This window comes from Neovison vison, chromosome 8, assembly GCF_020171115.1.
Source record: "Neovison vison isolate M4711 chromosome 8, ASM_NN_V1, whole genome shotgun sequence".
In the NCBI taxonomy this organism is placed as follows: Eukaryota; Metazoa; Chordata; class Mammalia; order Carnivora; family Mustelidae; genus Neogale; species Neogale vison.
Window position 1 is genome coordinate 138195717 of NC_058098.1, and position 19301 is coordinate 138215017.

The 19301-nt window shown below is 37.6% G+C and overlaps 1 protein-coding gene across 11 annotated transcripts in view; it reads left to right on the forward strand.

The window, feature by feature from the left end:
* KIDINS220 (kinase D interacting substrate 220) overlaps positions 1-19301 on the forward strand; it is a 95984-nt gene that overhangs the window by 37342 nt on the left and 39341 nt on the right. For all 11 annotated transcript variants that reach the window (XM_044262122.1, XM_044262124.1, XM_044262123.1 and 8 more), the window contains exons 14-22: positions 130-309; positions 1345-1510; positions 3708-3859; positions 4037-4326; positions 5070-5210; positions 5919-6162; positions 6327-6415; positions 7849-7993; positions 12441-12603. In XM_044262122.1, coding sequence (XP_044118057.1) covers positions 130-309; positions 1345-1510; positions 3708-3859; positions 4037-4326; positions 5070-5210; positions 5919-6162; positions 6327-6415; positions 7849-7993; positions 12441-12603 — 1570 coding nt within the window. The remainder of the gene's footprint in view (positions 1-129; positions 310-1344; positions 1511-3707; positions 3860-4036; positions 4327-5069; positions 5211-5918; positions 6163-6326; positions 6416-7848; positions 7994-12440; positions 12604-19301) is intronic.

A 19301-nucleotide genomic window follows, 5' to 3' on the forward strand; every position in this document is an offset into this window, starting at 1 on the left:
AAAACTACTGCAACTAATATTACATTGTATGTTAACTAACTGGAATTTAAATAAAAACTTGGAGGGGGAAAAAAGTTGTTGTATTTCTTTAAAAAAAAAAGGATTAAGGTTTTCCCGTTTCTCTTTCAGATGAAATGAAGACTTTTGCAGGACAACAGATTGAGCCTCTTTTTCAGTTCTCCTGGCTCATAGTGTTTCTGACCTTGCTGCTTTGTGGGGGGCTTGGTTTACTGTTTGCTTTCACCGTCGACCTGAATCTTGGAATAGCAGTATCATTGAGCTTCTTGGCTCTCTTATACATATTTTTTAGTAAGTTTTTGCTTTTTATTTTTTTCAAAAAATAAAGACGATGTTAAGTACTTCTTGTTTTATTTAAAATATTATCTTAATATTTTATATTTATATACCTATATTTATGAAATATAAAATATTATCTATATCTCTCCCGTAAGTGATTTTCGTATTTAATTACAAGAGTTTCTTAATCTTTTTGCTATTTTGTAAGTTGGCTTCGAGGAACATTGTTCACAGTCTGGCTAGAATAGCTTTAAACACTGGTGCACTGCTCATTAATATTGAAATAGAACTCTAATTTATTATACTCACTTTTTTATATGTTAATGATTTACTATATTTAGGTCTTTTTTGAAAGTAAGTCTTCATAGCCGTCAGTGGGATGCTGTTGGGCATTTTGATCATCCCTATGATCTTCATTTTACTTAAAAGCAAAGTAAAAAACATCAATTATAGTCCCGTTCTTAGGGGATATCTTCAGTCATAGCAGAGGAAATAGATTCACTATTGGAGGAACTGGTGATTTCAACAGGTGCAAAAAGTGACAAACCCAAAATCATTTATATTTGAGTCTGAACTAAGTCATATGTTTCTGTTTGAGGCATTATCTTTCTCATTGTGTTTCTTACATCACATTTTAGTTAGTTTACTTTTTGATTTTTTAAAGATTTTACTTATTTATTTGACAGGGAGAGATCACAAGTAGGCAGAGAGGCAGGCGGGGGCAGGGCATGGGGGAAGCAGGCTCCCCGCTGAGCCGAGAGAGCCCAATGTGGGGCTCGATCCCAGGACCCCAAGATCATGACCTGAGCCGAAGGCAGAGGCCTTAACCCACTGAACCACCCAGGCGCCCATTAGTTTACTTTCTACACACGTTCTCTGTGTTGGTGAATTAGCTGAGGAATTCTTTGAGGAATAGCTAGGAAATAGCATGGAACCAGGGAAAGTCATGTAAGCCTGCCTCTCAGTACTTACTATTTGCCAGTGTGAGAAAAGAGGCTGCTTGGGTCATGATTGTTTTGAATAATTTTTTTAAACTGTGTATTTCAGTTGTCATTTACTTTGGTGGACGAAGGGAAGGAGAGAGTTGGAATTGGGCCTGGGTCCTCAGCACTAGATTGGCAAGACATATTGGATATTTGGAACTCCTCCTCAAATTGATGTTTGTAAACCCACCTGAATTGCCAGAGCAGACCACTAAAGCTTTACCTGTGAGGTAAGTTGGTCCCTTTGACAGAAGTAGCTTTTTGTAAGATGAAGCAAAAATAAAGTTTATAATGCTTTCTCAGTGTACATTCCAAAAAACATTGGTTTCCTCTTTTTTTTTTTTTTTGAGTTTTTATTTATTTGTCAGAGAGATTGAGAGAGAGCTAGCACGTGCGCATAAGCAGGGGGAGCGGCAGGAAGCAGAGGGAGAGGGAGAAGCACACTCCCAGCCAAGCAAGGTCTCGATCCCAAGACCCTGGGATCATGACCCAAGCCAAAGGCAGACGCTTAACCGACTGAGCCACCCAGGCATCCCAAGGCATTTTTCTTAAACTTCATAAATGAGAAATAAAACAACATGTCCTGGTTAAATAGGTTTGAGAAAGCACTTTATATTATATCTTCCTCTTGTATGTAAAAGGAACAGAGACACCTCTCCCTAAAAAATTCTGGTTAACTTTGATTTACCAAATTTGATCCGAGCATATCCTACCCTGCCACGACACGACGCCTTTCCCATCCTTTGGGAGCACTTTGAAGAGAGCGCAGGATGTAGGATGGGGGTCTGGCATCCCCTTGCATTAGCCTGTAATCTTGGCTACTGAGCGTGCCCTCTGAGATGCTCTTTCCTCACGTGCGGAAATAAATTGACTTGCCTATCTAAAATTATCATTAATGTCAAAGAGGAAATGTATGAGAAAATAGTTCAGAAAAGGTGAAAAACATATATGTCAAGAATAAAGGAAAGGTAGAGGGCTCCAGAGGAACATCAAGTGAAAAAAGGAATTGAAAGCAAGAGGAATTTAGTAGAAATTAGCAAAATAGTTAAATTCATACTAATGATTAAGAATTTTAAAATTATTAAAGATAAAATGTGTAACTTAAGTTGAAAATAAATAAGCCAAACTAGATAAAACATCAAAACTGTGAATATAAGAGATAAAGATAAAAACTTAAATAATTAGCATATATGATTAAGTATTAGAAGGATTTACAGATGAAAAGGTAAAATGAAAAAGTTAAGAAAACATGCAGAGTAGAATAAAATAATTGAGGGAAATATTTTCACAGAAATTTTATTTTATTTTTTTTCTTTTTAAGATTTTATTCATTTATTTGACAGACAGAGATCATAGTAGGCAGAGAGGCAGGCAGAGAGAGGGGGAAGCAGGCTCCCTGCTGAGCAGAGAGCCCGATGTGGGGCTCTATCCCAGGAACCTTGGATCATGACCCGAGCTGAGGGCAGAGGCTTTAACCCACTGAGCCACCCAGGTGTCCCCAGAAAATTTATTTTAAATTAATGACACGGTATTTCAAAAAAAGAACAATTAAAATAGCATAAATTGTGCCTGGGTGGCTCAGTGGATTAAAGCCTCTGCCTTTGGCTCAGGTCATGACCTCAGGATCTTGGGATTGAGCCCTGCATCAGGCTTTCTGCTCAGCAGGGAGCTCTCTCTCTATGTGCTTCTCTGCCTACTTGTGATCTCTGTCAAATAAATAAATAAAATCTAAAAAAAAAAAAATAGCATAAGTCAAGGTCACACAACAGAGTACAGTGTGATCCTGGACGGTATTTTGAAAACAGTGCTTTTACATACCATTGAGATGATCATTTAGTTTAGGGATGGAAGGGGAGAAAGGAGCAAATGCAGAAGTCCTATCCATTCAGAGAATCAGGATACAAATGATTCAGTTATCTCAAAGAATAACCTGAAAAGAATCTTTTACATCTCATTTCTAAGTCCTTACTAAATGTTTAAGCTATAAATAAAACATTCTAAAACTTGAGTTTTCAAATGGCCTTAAATTCTTAATGACTGTAGTATCCTGTCAGCGTTCTGATCTCTTGGTTGGTGCCTCACACACTTCCCTGAGTGGCTCTTTCAGTCACTGTGCCATCGGCCACTGCAGGTGGCCGATGCCTTGCCTGAGCTCTGCCACCATGTGTTACTCCTTTGCTTTTCGTCAGTTAACTTCATACAACTCGGCTGCATTTCACTTGGGTTATTGCCTTTTCCTAAGATGTCTGATGCTAGAAGTGGGAGGAACCTAATTACAAGTTCTTTTCCCTCTGCAGAACTTCAATGACAATATTTTAAAGAGACTTTAAGAAAATGTAGAGTCACATGATACAGAGATGACGTATATAGAAATTATTTATTTCTTTAGATACCCAAGTAACATTTTATTCCCCCTTTCCCCCCAAGGTTTTTGTTCACAGATTACAACAGGCTGTCCAGTGTAGGTGGAGAAACATCGATGGCTGAAATGATCGCGACTCTCTCGGATGCCTGTGAGAGAGAGTTTGGCTTTTTGGCGACCAGGCTCTTTCGAGTATTCAAGACTGAAGATTCGCAGGGTAGGCCTTCCTTCCTCCTCCTCCTCTGTGAGCCTGTGTAGGGGATGAGGATGGGATGAATATTCCTGTGAAAACATGAATTGAGTGTTAGAAATTCATATGCCATGACTGTCACATTTATGATCTTCTAGATACTTCGTATGTAGGTAATTGGTAAAACCATTTTCTGTCTTACAGGCAAAAAGAAATGGAAAAAGACCTGTTGCCTGCCATCCTTTGTCATCTTCCTTTTTATCTTCGGCTGCATTATTGCTGGAATTACTCTCCTGGCTATCTTCCGAGTCGACCCGAAACATCTGACAGTGAATGCTGTTCTCATATCAATCGCATCAGTAGTGGGATTGGCCTTCGTGCTCAACTGCCGTACGTGGTGGCAGGTGCTGGACTCTCTCCTGAATTCTCAGAGGAAACGCCTCCATAACGCTGCCTCCAAACTGCACAAGCTAAAAAGTGAAGGATTCATGAAGGTAAGCGCTCACGGATCATTCGGAAGTAACTGAATGTGGGCATGCCACCATGACCTTGATGGTGGGGCTTTAGGGCGTGGACTCTGTCAATGTTACAGTGTTGCATTTGTTTTTAGTTTTATTCCACATTTGCCCTGTGGAAATGTATGTTTGAAGTGGGAAACATTAAAACAATACAGGTTTTTATAAAATAGACTTTTATAAGGTATTCCTAGGAGTTAGGAGATTGCTCCACAGGTCACGACCACCTACCTAATAACAGTGGGTTTCCTGCCTGATAAGATAGGCTCCTCAGTAGAGAAAGCAAATTAAACCACTAAAACATATAAAATAGGACCGTACTTTTAGATTCAAAAGGGACTTCATATAATATCTATAGCCCCTTTCCTTTGATCAAGGTCACAGGCCATCTGGAGCCAACTGTCATGTGGTGTTCAGAGCATTTGAATTTGCATTCGATGACTTCCAGAGCATGTGATCTTGGCAAATAAGTCACTCAGCCTAGTGTGTCTTTTGAAGTGGTTATGACTGTGGCTACCTCATTATAGGGGTAAAGGGCTCTAATTTATGTAAAGTCACTTTATAAATTGAGAAGCACTCACTGCAGTTTTAAATGGGGCCAGAACTGGCTGTGGGGACTTGGGATTTTTTTTCTTCCTGTTAGATGAGATTCTGTCAGGCTTTTTAAGAAATGTGCTTCAATTTCTTACATCTTCAGTGCTTCTGTCCTTTCTGTTGTGCAGGTTCTTAAGTGTGAAGTGGAGCTAATGGCCAGGATGGCAAAAACCATTGACAGTTTCACTCAGAATCAGACAAGGCTGGTGGTGATCATTGACGGACTGGATGCCTGCGAGCAGGACAAAGTACTCCAGATGCTGGACACTGTATGTCTTAGCCATCTTGAAACTTACATTTGTCACATGTGGCAGCCAAGAGGAATGACTTGTGAATTTCTCAAGTGGAATTTGAATAGTATTTTTTCTTTTGTAAAACCAACCATTTTTTTTTAAGGGCAAAAGCATAACAGGAGTAAATGTCTCATCACAAACAGATTTAAACAATTTTAGCCCAATGGCTGTGTGAGCAAATGAACAGGGTAGCTCTAAAGCCCATGGTGTGACTCCAGCTTTCCTTTGTAGATGATTATGATTAGAATCAGAGGCAACAGTAGGGAACCCTCAGAATCTGTAGTTTTTGTTGAAGGTGGGGTACATCAGTGGCTCTCTGTGAGGCATGGTAAAGCAGTAGTATGTAGCTGTGGAGAGACACCAGTGTGCCCAGCGCCTCATGTCTGCTCACAAATATGTCTGTGTGTGGTGTTCTTTCCTTTAATGTAGACCATAAATATCTCAGAATGGGACAGGGTTAATTGTTTTCTGTGGAGGTTTTATTACAGTTAGGTGATGAAAAATTGTCAAATGGTGAAAAACCAGATTGAGACCTTAATGAAATTTATTTTCATATGAAATAATTTGAAAAAAGTAGTATTTAAGAAATACAGTTATCAAAGGATAATACGGGTTTTGAGAGGCTTTTTGTTGCTTTGGATAATTTGAACTTTATATCATAAGTACACATTTTTTCTACCACAGGTCCGAGTTCTGTTTTCAAAAGGCCCCTTCATTGCCATTTTTGCAAGTGATCCGCATATTATCATCAAGGCAATTAACCAGAACCTCAACAGTGTGCTTCGTGACTCAAATATAAACGGACATGACTATATGCGCAATATAGTTCACTTACCTGTTTTTCTTAATAGTCGTGGACTCAGCAATGCAAGAAAATTTCTTGTGACTTCAACAACAAATGGGGACATTCCGTGCCCAGATACTGCAGGTAAAGAGTCACTTCCTTGGGCACTTCAGTTTGAAGGAGTTACGTAATGTTTTATGGTGACTCACCTTTTACCTTGAAAAATACTGTTGGTATTTCACTTCTCTTTATATGTCATGTACAGCCGAATTTTAATACAGTGATGCTCTCTCAACAAATTCTTTAAGGGACCCAGGAAGATGCTGACAGAAGAGTTTCACAAAACAGCCTTGGAGAGATGACTAAGCTCGGTAGCAGAACAGCCCTGAACAGACGGGTAAGCTGCCCCTTGTTCTGAGCCACGTGTTCTTGTGCTGCGGTTTGAGTAGAGCGAAGGTGATGCAACTTAAATATAAGCTATAAGCTGCTGTAGATGCTGCATTAAGCTCATCCAATATATTTTATTACTGAATTTCCTTTCGGCTTCAGATGGCTTTTTAGGAACTACGTGAGCTTGGAGCCCATAGCAACTGTGGATTGTACGGTAGTCCCCCTCCTCCCCTGGCCTGTTCCCAGGCACCTGCCTCTGAGCAGCCGAATTAGGCTCTCTGCGAGTGAGAGGACGTCATCCAGGGTGGAGAAGCCCCATATCCACTCCAGGTCAAGTTGTACCCATTCCAGGTGCCCGTTGCCACCAGACTGTAGCGGGGAAAGAGGCTCATGGTCTGAGACGAGCCCCGTGCGCTTCCTGCCGGCCTCCCTCCCTCCCTGATGTGCGAGCCCTGTCCCTTTCTTTTACGCCCGCGCAGTGATTTTGTGTCCTGCGCGGCCATCTGGGTTTCTCCTCGAACACTCAGGTTTTCCCTGCCCTACCCCACTCTTAGAACCCTGTTTTGTACATAGATCGAGGGCATGTTACAAGACAGGAAGATGTCCACTTGAGGTACAGGATGGTGAAAATGCCACTTAACGCTGGGCTGGCACCGGCACTCTTCTCTTTTTCCAGTTTGCTGCCATTACATTTGAGACATTTATATGTGTTTTCAATGACATTTTGATGTTTTGATTTTATGTCTCTAACCTGTACAAGTATGAATGCAAAATTAATATGAAAGACAATTGATAATACTAAATTAGGAGGGTATCATTTCCCATTTCAAATTTGTCTCTTAGTAGTCTGGCCTCTTGGGCTCCCTGTGCTTGCATCCACCATGACTTCAGAGGAGAACTCGCCTTCGTTGTGCCTGTTCTTCCTCTGACTTGAAGGGATTCTCTGCCCCACTCTGCCCACTGGAGTGCCTCTACTTCTTATCCATATGTAAGCGTAGTTGTCACACATTTAAAAATCACCTAAACATCAAAATGCTGAATCCTTGAAATAAAGAGTTTATGTACTCTGTTATTTCAGGGTCCCTCTGATATTGGAACTCCTATAAGAGTTTGACTTGACTTCTCTACCAAATTTTGCTTATTTATAATCTTTAAGGCATTTAGCTTTCTCTAACTGTACAGCAATAAATCAAAATACATCTGAAGTTAAACCACACCCTTGGATGCAGTTGTTGCTAATACAACTTTATAACTGCTCTGTAAAGATTTGCCTCCGGGAATAACAATAATAATGCCTATTATTGTTATATAATCTTCCTCTTTGACTAACATTTTGGATTGTTTTTATTGTCATCATAAACATACCTTAACTTCTCAAAAAGCCCTAAGTTCTCAGACTTGAAGTATTGGTTCATTCTCATCGTTCTTAAACTCTTTCAGGATACTTACCGAAGAAGGCAGATGCAGCGGACCATTACTCGGCAGATGTCCTTTGATCTGACAAAACTGCTGGTTACCGAGGACTGGTTCAGTGACATAAGTCCTCAGACCATGAGGAGGTTACTTAATATTGTTTCTGTGACAGGTAACTTCTTATAATAGATAATAAACTTGATCACATTAGGAAAGCAATTCAGTTTCAGAAACAGAAGGATGTACTGTGTTCGTAATGTTTATACTGCTGTGTACCACTTTTATTTGCATTAAGTATATCTAATAAAACCTACATTAGTTTTGACGATGAAAATCAACTATCGGTTGTACACTGTTATTTTTAAAATTCGATGACTTAAAAAATCTTTTATTTCATCTCAGGTTTTTCTCTTTGTATAAAGATAATTTTATGCTAATTTGTATGACTGAGTATAATTAACTTATAATTTAGAATGTTGACATTCAGATTTTATACACCGCTGTTGTTTCAGTTTTCAAATGACAGATTTTTTTCTTTTTTATTGGCTTAAATAAAATACACAACAAAATTTACTGTCTTAACCATATTCAAGGGCACAATTTGGTGGGATTAAATGGATTCACACTGTTGTGTGGCCATCACTACTACCTATGCCCATAGTTCTCTCCGTCTTGTAAAACTGAAACTCTGTACCCATTATATCATAACTCCCCTTCCTTCCCTCCCTCAGTGCCTGCAGCCACTTTTCTGTTTTCTGTCTCTACAGAATATTACTATGCTAAGTACCTCATATAAGTGAAATCATATAGTATTTATCTTTTTGTGACTGGCTTATTTCACTTAACATAATGTGTTCAGGGTTCATGTTGTAGCATGCAGAATTTCTTTCCTTTTAAAGAATGAGTAGCATTCCGTTGTATGTATATATCACATTTTGGCTTAACCATTCATTTGTTGATGGACATGTGGGTTGCTTCCATATTTTAGCTCTTATGAATAATGCTGCTATGAACATGAGTGCATCTTAATATTTTCCATGACCATGGTTTCAGTTCTTTTGAATATATACTCAGAAATGGAGTTGCTGGGTCACATGGTATTTCTATTTTTGAATTTTTTGAGGAACCTTAATTCTGTTTTCCATGGCTGCACCATTTTACATTCCTACCAACCATGCACAAAGGTTCCAGTTTCTCTACATCCTCGCCAACACTTGTTTCTTTCTATTTTTTTGATAGAAGCCATCCTATTAGGTGAGAGTTAGTATCTCATTGTCGATGGGATTCGCGTTTTCCTAGTGATTGGTGCTGTTGAGAATCTTTTCATATGCTTATTGGCCATTCCTGTATCTTCTTTGGAGAAATGTTTATCTAAGTCCTTTGTCCATTTTTGGATAGAGTTGTTTGAGTTGTTTATTGTTGAGTTTTAGAAGTTCCCTCTATTGTGGATATTAATTCCTTACCATATACATGATTTGCAGATGTTTTCTCCCATTCTATGGGTTGCATTTTTACTTTGTGGATAGTGCCTTTTGGTGTACAGAATTTTAAAATTTTCATGAAGTTCCGTTTGTCTGTTTTTGTTGTTGTTGTTTAGATGCCTTTGGTGTTCTATTCGAGAAAGCACTGCCAAATCCGGTGTTGAGAAATTTTTGTCCTATGTTTTATTCTAAGCATTTTATTGTTTTAAGTTACATTTAGGTAATCTGATCTATTTTGAGTTAATTTTTATATATGGTGTTAAGTAGGGGTTCAACTTCATTCTTAAGCATGTGGATCTCCAGTTTCCCCAGCACCATTTATTGAAGAGACCATCCTTTCCCCATCTAATGGTCTTGGCACCCTTGTCAAAATCATTTGACCATATACATGGGGATTAATTTCTGGGCTCTCCTGTTCTGTTCTATTCTATTGACCTGTATGCCTGTGTTTATGCCATTCTGTACTGTTTTGATTGCTGTGGTTTTGTAGTCAGTTTTGAGATAAGGAAGTACGAGTCCTCCGGTTTTGTTCTTCTTTTTCAGGATTATTTTGGCTATTCAGTGTCACAGATTCCATATGAATTTTAGGATGGGTTTTTCTATTTCTGCAAAAAAGGTTATGGGAATTTTGACAGATTTCATTGAATTTTAGATGACTTGGGTTAAAATATCAATATTGAGTCTTCTAATTCATGAACCTGGATCTTAATTAACTTATAATTTAAAATGTTGAAATTTGGGGAAGCCTGGGTGGCTCAGTTGGTTAAGCGTCTGTTTTCGGCTCAGGTCATGATCCTAGTGTCCTAGGATCGTCCTAGGATCCTCAGGCTCCCTGCTCGGCAGGGAGTCTGTATCTGCTCCCCCTGCCCTTGCACTCTCATTCATGTGCCCGTGCTCATTCGCTCGCTTGCTCGCTCTCTCTCAAATAAAATAAAAAAGTAAATAAAATTTTGAAGTTGAAATTCAGATTTTATATGCTCCAGTTGTTTCAGTTTTCAAATGACATTTTAAATAAAAATGTTGGGGCATCTGGGTGGCTCAGTGGGGTAATAAGCCTCTGCCTTCAGCTCAGGTCGTGATCTTGGTGTCCTGGGATCGAGTCCCATGTCGGGCTCTCTGCTCAGTGGGGAGCCTGCTTCCCACTCTATCTCTGCCTGCCTTTCTACTTGTGATTTCTCTCTCTTTGTCAAATTAAAAAAAAAAACAAAAAAAACTTTAATAAATAAATAAAAATGCTAACAATAAAATTGAAGATTAGTGCCCTGTGACTGGATTCCATGCATAGAATTCTGCTCTTCACCATGTTAATGCTTACATATAAATTTAAATACATATAAACATAAATATAAATTTAATATTTAAGTATATGTTCCTTTGCATGACATTAAATGGTACTTAGTAATACTGACTAGTGTTAACACTATTATGATAGTTATACTGGAATTTGCTTTTAGAATAAAGTTGGGGTGCATGCTATAAACTAAACTGCAAGTGAGGTTGTGCCTAATATATATGCAATATTTTTGGTAATTAAATTCCTTTAAGTGAGGTCTCAAACTTTATTAAATTGATTATGTTCTATGATGGAAATGTTCTATCATTTCCATACAATGGAAATGTTATCAGTATCTTTGTACATATTTAATAAATATATGGTGAGTATCTTGATATGCCAGATATCAGTCTGGGTATTGTGGAGATAGGCAGTGAACAAGATAAAGTTCTTGCCCTGTTGGTAAAGACAGAACATATAAAGTCATGTAATAATAAGTGCCATAAAAACCTCATCTATCCTTACCATTTAGTGTCGGGATACCCCTGGTGCAGTCATTGTTTCTTCTCTTTTTTTATCTGAACCAGCTCCTTTGGTGATCTCATTTAGTCCCAAAGGGTTACATACCATTTACATGCAAAAGATTCTCAAATATGTATCTTCAGCCTTGTTGTTCTCCAGCTGCCTGCTTGATACCTAGTGGGGTCTAATACATAGGTCTGAGACCATACCATGTCCCAAAGTGAACTTCTGATCTCCTGCCCCAAACTTAATCCATCCATCGTCTCCCATCTCGGTTAATGCAACTCTTTTCCAGTTCTCTGGGGGGAAAAACCTCGATATCTTGTTTACCTATACCACCTTCAATCTGTAGTACATCCTTGAGTTCTGTTTTCAGACTATATCCAGAATCTAACCACTTTTCATGGTTTGTAACATACTACCCGTATCTTCCGCGTCATCGTTTCTCATCTGTATTCATTACAGCAGTAGCCTGCTCCTGCTCTTTCCTCTGTGGTTCTCCATGCGGCAGCTACAGTGACCTTTCGAAACAGAAGCCAGACATGTTATTTCTCTCCTCAGAACTCTCTTATTTTCCCGTTTTACTAAAGATAAAAATATTAAGTCCTTACAGTTTCTTACAGGGCCCTTTTTGATGTCTTTCTCTCTACCTCTTTCCCTATCTCTGACCTCATCTTCTCCTATCCCGCTCTTCGATCCCTTACTGACCTCTTTGCTGTGTCCTGAAAATGCCAGGCATGTTTCTGCGCAAGGCCTTCTGCTTTTGCCTGTAATGATCTTTCTTTGGAGAGATGTATTCTGGCCTTCTCATCTCCTTTGAAGTTTTTGCTTAAAAGTCAGCTTTTCATTGGGAACTTCCTTTGTTATCTTATATAAATTATACTTCCTCCTTCTATACACCTTGCTTTATTCATTTGTTCCATAGAACTGATCACCTTCTGATGCACTGTACCATTTGCCTAACAGCTGAGATGGCACTTTAGAGGATGGGGTCTGTCATGCGTGCATCGATGTTCTGCTCTCTGATTGTGGGCAGTGTTGAGACTGTCTGACGCATAGTTCTGAAAGATTTTTGCCTGCATGTGCATGGTCAAAGCAGAATATAACACTAGTGGCAAATGACACCAGAAAATTAGAATTAAACAGAATTGTGTTTAATCCCTAGAATTTTTCCAGTACAGCTTTTGGGTTATAGAAGCCCTGGAAATAGTAAATTTGAATTTGCAATGTAAATCAAGTTGCAACTTTTAAATATTTAAATTAATTGTCAACATGCTAAATGTTTCACTTAGTACAATAATACACATCTATTAATTTTAGAATGTTTTTATATTTTTTTAAAGGACGATTACTGAGAGCCAATCAGATTAGTTTCAACTGGGACAGGCTTGCTAGCTGGATCAACCTTACTGAGCAGTGGCCTTACCGAACTTCATGGCTCATATTATATTTGGAAGAGACTGAAGGTATTCCAGATCAAATGACATTAAAAACCATCTATGAAAGGTACTTTGTCTGGCCTCTTGATATATCACTTTATTTTAGATTGAGTTAGTTATAAGTTATAATTTATAACTTACAGTTATAAGTTAATGCATATAAAGCCAAGTGAATACAAAATAATATGCATGAAATGTATACTTCTGGATGGATTCAGCCATTCTCATTAATTCCATTATAATTTTGGAGTCATATTAGCACAGGTAAATATCTAATGTAAAATTTACATCTTCAGTTGGACATAGTCTTTCCTTTTCAGTGTAACTTACATGGTAAAAAAAATAGTTCTATTAGTTTTGTGTATTTGTACATACAAAATGCAAATCTTGAAATGTTATTATTTCTATTTTATTTTTTATTCTAAGTGTCTTCATTGAATATTAAGGAGGTTAAATTTTTTAAATCATTAGTGCAGATATTTTCAGTTTTGTATCTGGAGGATTTTTGAAACTGAATATAAGCTGGAAAACATTCTTTGCATTAAACAGTAAAGGAATTTATTGTTACTTTAATCTCAGTGATTTGAAGTACTTTTAAAATTGATAAAATTAAATTTTTTCTTAAAAAACATGCAGTTAAGGTTCAGTGAAATGTCAGATATGTAAAGTTTTAAGAGTTGACAATTTATCAATTCAGAAATGAAATTAAAATCCTTTTTGTCAGAATACTTAATACCTTCAGTGTTCAGTTGCTGCTCAAAATAAATTATCCCTTAGAAAATAAATAGTACCAAGAAATTAGACAATTTTATAAAACTCGGTGTAACTGAAACAATTATTTTAACATATCAATGAAATGCTAACTCTAACAAAGCATTGAGTGTATAGTTCCTATATTAAAACTTGTGAGATTACAAAAGTTTTTTCTTAAAATACTGTCAGCATATGGTTTTTCCTGATTTTTCAATCCCCATATTTTTTAAAGCTTTTATTTACTTTAGAGAAAGGTGGGGGGAAGAGAATGAGGGAAGGGCAAAGCAGGAGGGAGAGGACACTCAGACAGACTCCATGCTGAGTGCAGGGCCTAATGCGGGGCTCCACTTCAGGACTCTGAGATCTTGACGAGCTGGAATCAGGAGCTGGTTGCTTAACCAACTGGACCATGCAGGGGTCTCTCCCCATTTTTCATACATGTATTTTTTTTTATCCTAGGTAAATAACTAGCTTTAGGATTACAGAGAATGGTGTAGTAATAGTCTACAGATATGAACTCTTCTTGGTTTTGCTGTTTAATTTATACTCAAGTTGTTTAAACCGCGTGCTCTATCCAGTAGGTGTTCCAGCAGATGGCAGTGATGCATAAGGGCCACATGCTGTAGATAAGTGGCGCGGAGTTGCTTCTGCACATTGATATTTAGAAATTATCTTTTTCTTATAAGATATACAATTGGTTTTTTCTCTGGGTTGTGTAGAAAAATACTGTTTTATTTCGTGAATAAGTTTTACATCATAACGTGTTGTGTAGTTATGTTTGCTTGCTAGATGAGTACAGTTATTTTTCAGCAGTTAAAATTGAACTTTTTTAATGTTTTAACTTCTTAATTATAATTCATACCAATATAATGGGATTTATTCTTCACATGGTGTATTTTTTACACAAAGTGCTAAGTAGCATGGACAGGTGGTTCTTTGGCACTTCAGCTTATCCTTGAGCAGTTATTTGTGTGTAAATAAAAATATGTCTGAGAAAAGACTAAGCGTTCATTTAGGAACTCTGAAGGGGATTCTTAGCGTCTGCGTGAATCGGTCTTGTTGCTCGAGCAGTACAATCGGGTTCAGGAAATTTGAAGTCGGGGCAGCAGGAGAGCTGCTCCTCTCACAGGGGTCCTCCCTAAGGAGGAGGGGTCGCTCCTCATTCGCATTTTCTCCTTCTGGCGCGCGCGTAAATCTCCAGCCTCTCTTCCTCAGGCACCAGGTTCTCTGCCAGGGGCCTTAGTTCTCTCGCAGCTTGAAGGCTCGGTGGTTAGAGCAGTTCCTTACTAACAGGCAGGATTGTGCTTCCGACAGTTGAGGTCGCTTCCCAAAGGCGCTTAGCTCGGAAGTAGCAGAGCTCTTTCCGCCCAGGCCTCTCCGAGACCGGAAACTACTTACGTGCCTGTCACAGTTCTCTACGCTTTAACACCTTTTATTCTCACAATCTGTGAAGCAGTGTTGTGATTCCTATTTTACACCTGAGCAAATCGAAGCCCAGACAAGGTGAGTCACTTCCTGAAAGTCTCTCAGCCGCCGCGCGGGAGAGCCGAGTCGCCGGCTGCAGAGGCCACCTGCAGAGGGCGCTGCCGCTCACAGCCCTGGAAAGCGTCGGCGTTTTCTTCAGCGGTAGCCCCGTCTGGGATACTTGAGACACTGAAAGTTTATGATGAAAATGAAGTGTCTGAAGTTTTCACATTTCTGTGTTCTCCATTTCCTTCTAGAATATTAGAAGATAGTAATACTCTGTGTAAGACATAAGATGTTTAATATAAATGGTCTTATTTACTCCAGTGACAACTCACCTATGAAGCAGGCATTGCTATATTATTTTTTTTCTACAGTTTTTCTTTGCCTTCATAAAAACATCAGCTTTCTCTAAGATAACCTATTAGGGATTACATTTTTCAGTTGTTCTTCCACCCCCCACCACCCCCACCTTTAACTGAATAAATAGAGTCCATGTCAGTCTGTGGTTTGGGTAAGGAAGGGACTCAGGTCAGGCTTTTTACCTTCCTTTAGTCGATTATATTGCTTCGAAGTACACTGTGTCTCAGGATTACAGAAACACTAATCAACTTTTTACATGTCAAGGGCCATGTGCTTGAAGTCTCAGGTGCTGGGCCCTCTACATGTTCTATGAAGGAGGTGGGAAGTGGTGAAAGTCTGGGTCCCCAGGAGACAGAAGTAAGAGAGTTGTGACAATAAATAAAAGGTTTTTAAAGTCCTCAAAGAAATTCATATTTCAGTTCAATCCAACAAAAATATATGAAGTGTTTATTATTTGTGGGTCTGCTGCTGGTTGCTGGAGATACAGTGCTGAGTAGGTACATGTATATTTGCTTTCAGTCCAGCGATCCCACTTGCAGAAATGAACTCTGAGTGTACACCACAAATAACAAAACCCTGCGGCTTAAGCATACATGTATGGGAACGTTGGTTGAATGGCTTTTAGCACACGCACCCTAATACCTTATAACTGTAGAAAAGAATGAGGAGAAACTCTGTGATGTATATGGAGGAGTTTTCAGGATGTGTTAAGTGAAAATAGTGAAGTGTGAAAGAACGTACAACATGATAGTGTTTATACAGGAAAGAAGGAGGAATAAGAACATTTCTATATAAATAGGTAGGTATTCTTTTACAGTAAAAATAGAAAACAAACTCCGAGGAAGGGTAAACCAGATTCTGCTGAGAATCCTTGTCTGTCGTGGATGCACAGATAGGAGAAGAGGCCTCGCTACGTTTTCATGTGGTTGGACTCTCAGTCATATACCAAAATAAAGAGGACGGATAAAAGCAAATCTTAGTGTCAAATGAAAACAGAAAGAAATGATCCTAACTGTATATGAAATTGATAACATAACCACACAGAGAAAATAATTAATTCAATCACCTTTGAACTTAGTATTCTGACTCTTTATTCTTCGTAGAATATATCCTAAGGACAGAATTAACTGCAAAGAAATCTTGAGCTTCTGTTGGTAATAATATTGCGATTATACCTTTGAAATCCTTTTGAGCATATTATAAGAGTAAGTGAATAAATAAATAGATGTTTTGGGGAACTAGTATTTTTCCCTTGGGAGAAGGAGATACAAATATTGAATAATAATTATTTGTTGTTTTGTTAACATTTTAACTTAAGGATATAGTTTAAATGCATCCAAGAACTGTACCTCTTAGTAAACTCATCTAATTTCAATAACCTTTACACACATGCTACGTGTAGTTGAGAATCATTATGTATATAAATATAGCTTTATTGAAGGCTTAAAAAAAACCGATGTTTTGTTTCATGGTGACAGAGTGAACCATGCTTGGTTCATTGATCGATTCTAATGTCAGTACCAGTAACTCTAAAACGTATGAAGCAAATGAATGCAGGAGAGGCAGCGCTCATTAGTGTGTTAACTGAGATCTAGAAATTGCCACGAGGCCAAGTTAGCTATTCAGACCCTACAGGAAGGAAATAAGATGGACAGTCCATCAAGGAGGTCAAGTATGATCAGAATCTGCAACTCTGGGGTTAGTAAATTTTTCAGGTGAAATCACATAGACCCTAAAAAGTCCACAGTGCCCCCTTTCTTTGCAGAGAATTTCTTATTCCTGCATGTTACACCAGATAGAAGATGCTGTGTAAACAGAGCTTTTAATTTATTGTTGGATAGTACTTTAAATTAGAAAGTACTAGTTTTGGAGTTTCCTGTTTAATCTTTGCTGGGATAGTGGCAGGAAGACGAAAGATACAAAAAGGAGAGGAGTAATTTGATCTCATTTTAGATACTATCATTTGAACATAACATGTTTTCCTAAAATCTTGCTTCTTCTTTTCTTTCTTTTCTTTTCTTGAGGAAACCAAGATGAGTAGGAGACAGAGAATATTCTATATTGGAGATAAAATGAGATAATCAGAACTTTGTTTTGCCATTAAATTAATCATTATTTTAGACTTTCGCACTTGCTGGGCCTGCCATCCATTTATGCATTGGATTCGGGGGATTTTGAGATTTTTAAAAAAGATTTTATGTATTTGTTTGAGAGAGAGAGAGAGGAAGAGAGAGAATGAGAGAGAAAGCATGGGCAGGGTAGGGCGGAGGGAGAAGCAGATTCCCCGCTGAGCAGGGAGTTGATGCAGGCCTCCACGCCAGGACTCCGGGATCATGACCCGAGCTGAAGGCAGACACTTAACTGACTGAGCCGCCCGGGCGCCTGTAGCTCTTTTTTCTTTTTTTTAAAGAAGAAAGTGTGATTTATATGCCTACAGATACTTACAAAGTTTATTTTGTAGATACTCTAAGGAAGAGAGAAAAAGACAATGGAGTAAGAATCTTCAAGAATTCATTAAGGAATTGACTTAGTAATTGAATTTAAGATGATTTGGAATAAAAACTATGGGAAGACAATTTGATCAGCATATTGAAAGAACATATATTGGAATATTTTAGAATAATTTAGATGATTATTTCTAGCTAACCATAGTTGAGTTCTTTGATTCCATTGCTTGTCATTTGAATAATAAAAAGTTTTATTTACAGCAGACAAAAACAGCAGTATATAATTGATATTCATTTATTTTATTAAAGAAATCTGATTTGATAAAAACAATCAGAAAATAGTATTTTTAACGCTAGTAGTAAAATTTATTTTTTAATCCATAAAAAGCCTCATTTATTTTTATAGCAACTTGATGACACATCTGCTTGCTTTATTCAGCTGAAAAAGAAAATGTTGGTTCTTGGTGTTTGGTAAAATTGCTTTGTTAAATTATTTTCTAAATTGTTCAACTTTTAACAAATGACATTTGATACTAACACTGGAAAGCAATTTCAGCTAATTAAGTAGATCCCTCTATAAACCATTGGAACATTAAGATGACATACTGTTCATTCAAGATTATTTTAATTGGTACAATTATTGTAATTTTCTTGCAATTATGTGTTGAGCTAAAAGCTTTTGTCTAGATCATTTGAGGGTTTTTTTTTGTTAACATACATTTAGTAAGAAGAAAGGGAGTAAAATAAAAACTATAGATAAAGATTTTCTGTCTACTTTTTATTACGACGTTTTAGACAACCATTGAAATATTTTAGTATAAAACTTTATTTCTGGTATTTTTCAGTATGCATTTTAAGCAATGATAGAGGTTTTTAAAGGATCAATTTAAGTAGTTTTCATGAAGATAATGTTTTAAATTTCTGTTTTGACACGACTCAAGCAGTCATTTACTCAGGATGATATGGTCAGAATAGTTTTGTGATAAGGATAATGCCATACTTTATTTTGATTGTTTAAAACAGTTGAATAAGTTTTGAGAGAGCCTTAGAATGGTAACCATGTTCCACTTCGCTGAAATAGCTGTTTGCTGAGTAGGCACTGTAGGCATCTAACTTAAAACGTTTATGCTCAATTCAGTATCCTTAAATTTTTTAAGTAGTGGTATTTCTGTACTTGACATTTTTCATAATAAAACCTCCTATCTTATGATGTTCTTCCTTGATACTCAGCCAAAATTTTCCTAAGTTTAATTCGCTCATTTCTGGTTATCTCCTGTCTCCCTTGGCTCTCACTGGCCTCCTCTTCCTCTCCTTCATGTTCTGGGCTATGATTTGTTGCCCCTCCCCCATCACATGACCTGCATTAGGATCAGGTTTGTTTCTGTTCTGTTGCATGTGGATGTAAGTCATGGATTTCAGTAGCATGAAAAGCAGGATACCAGTTAGTTTAGATTTGTGAAGAAGTTGTCTCTTCTCTCTCTTCTCCTACAAAATACATCCTTTGTACTAAGGATATTTCTTCTAATTTAAATTTGAGATACTAGAAATACTCATTCCAAACACTGTTTCATACATGTTGTTTCTGTGCTTTTTATATGTTGTTTAGAACCTTAATGAAATTCTATCATTTTGGTATGATGTGACCTCTGTATGTATTGGGTTGTCACCATTCAACATTTATTAAATTATTGTCTTGTATATAATTATTGTTTCCATCTTTTTTCCCAGAACACACTGT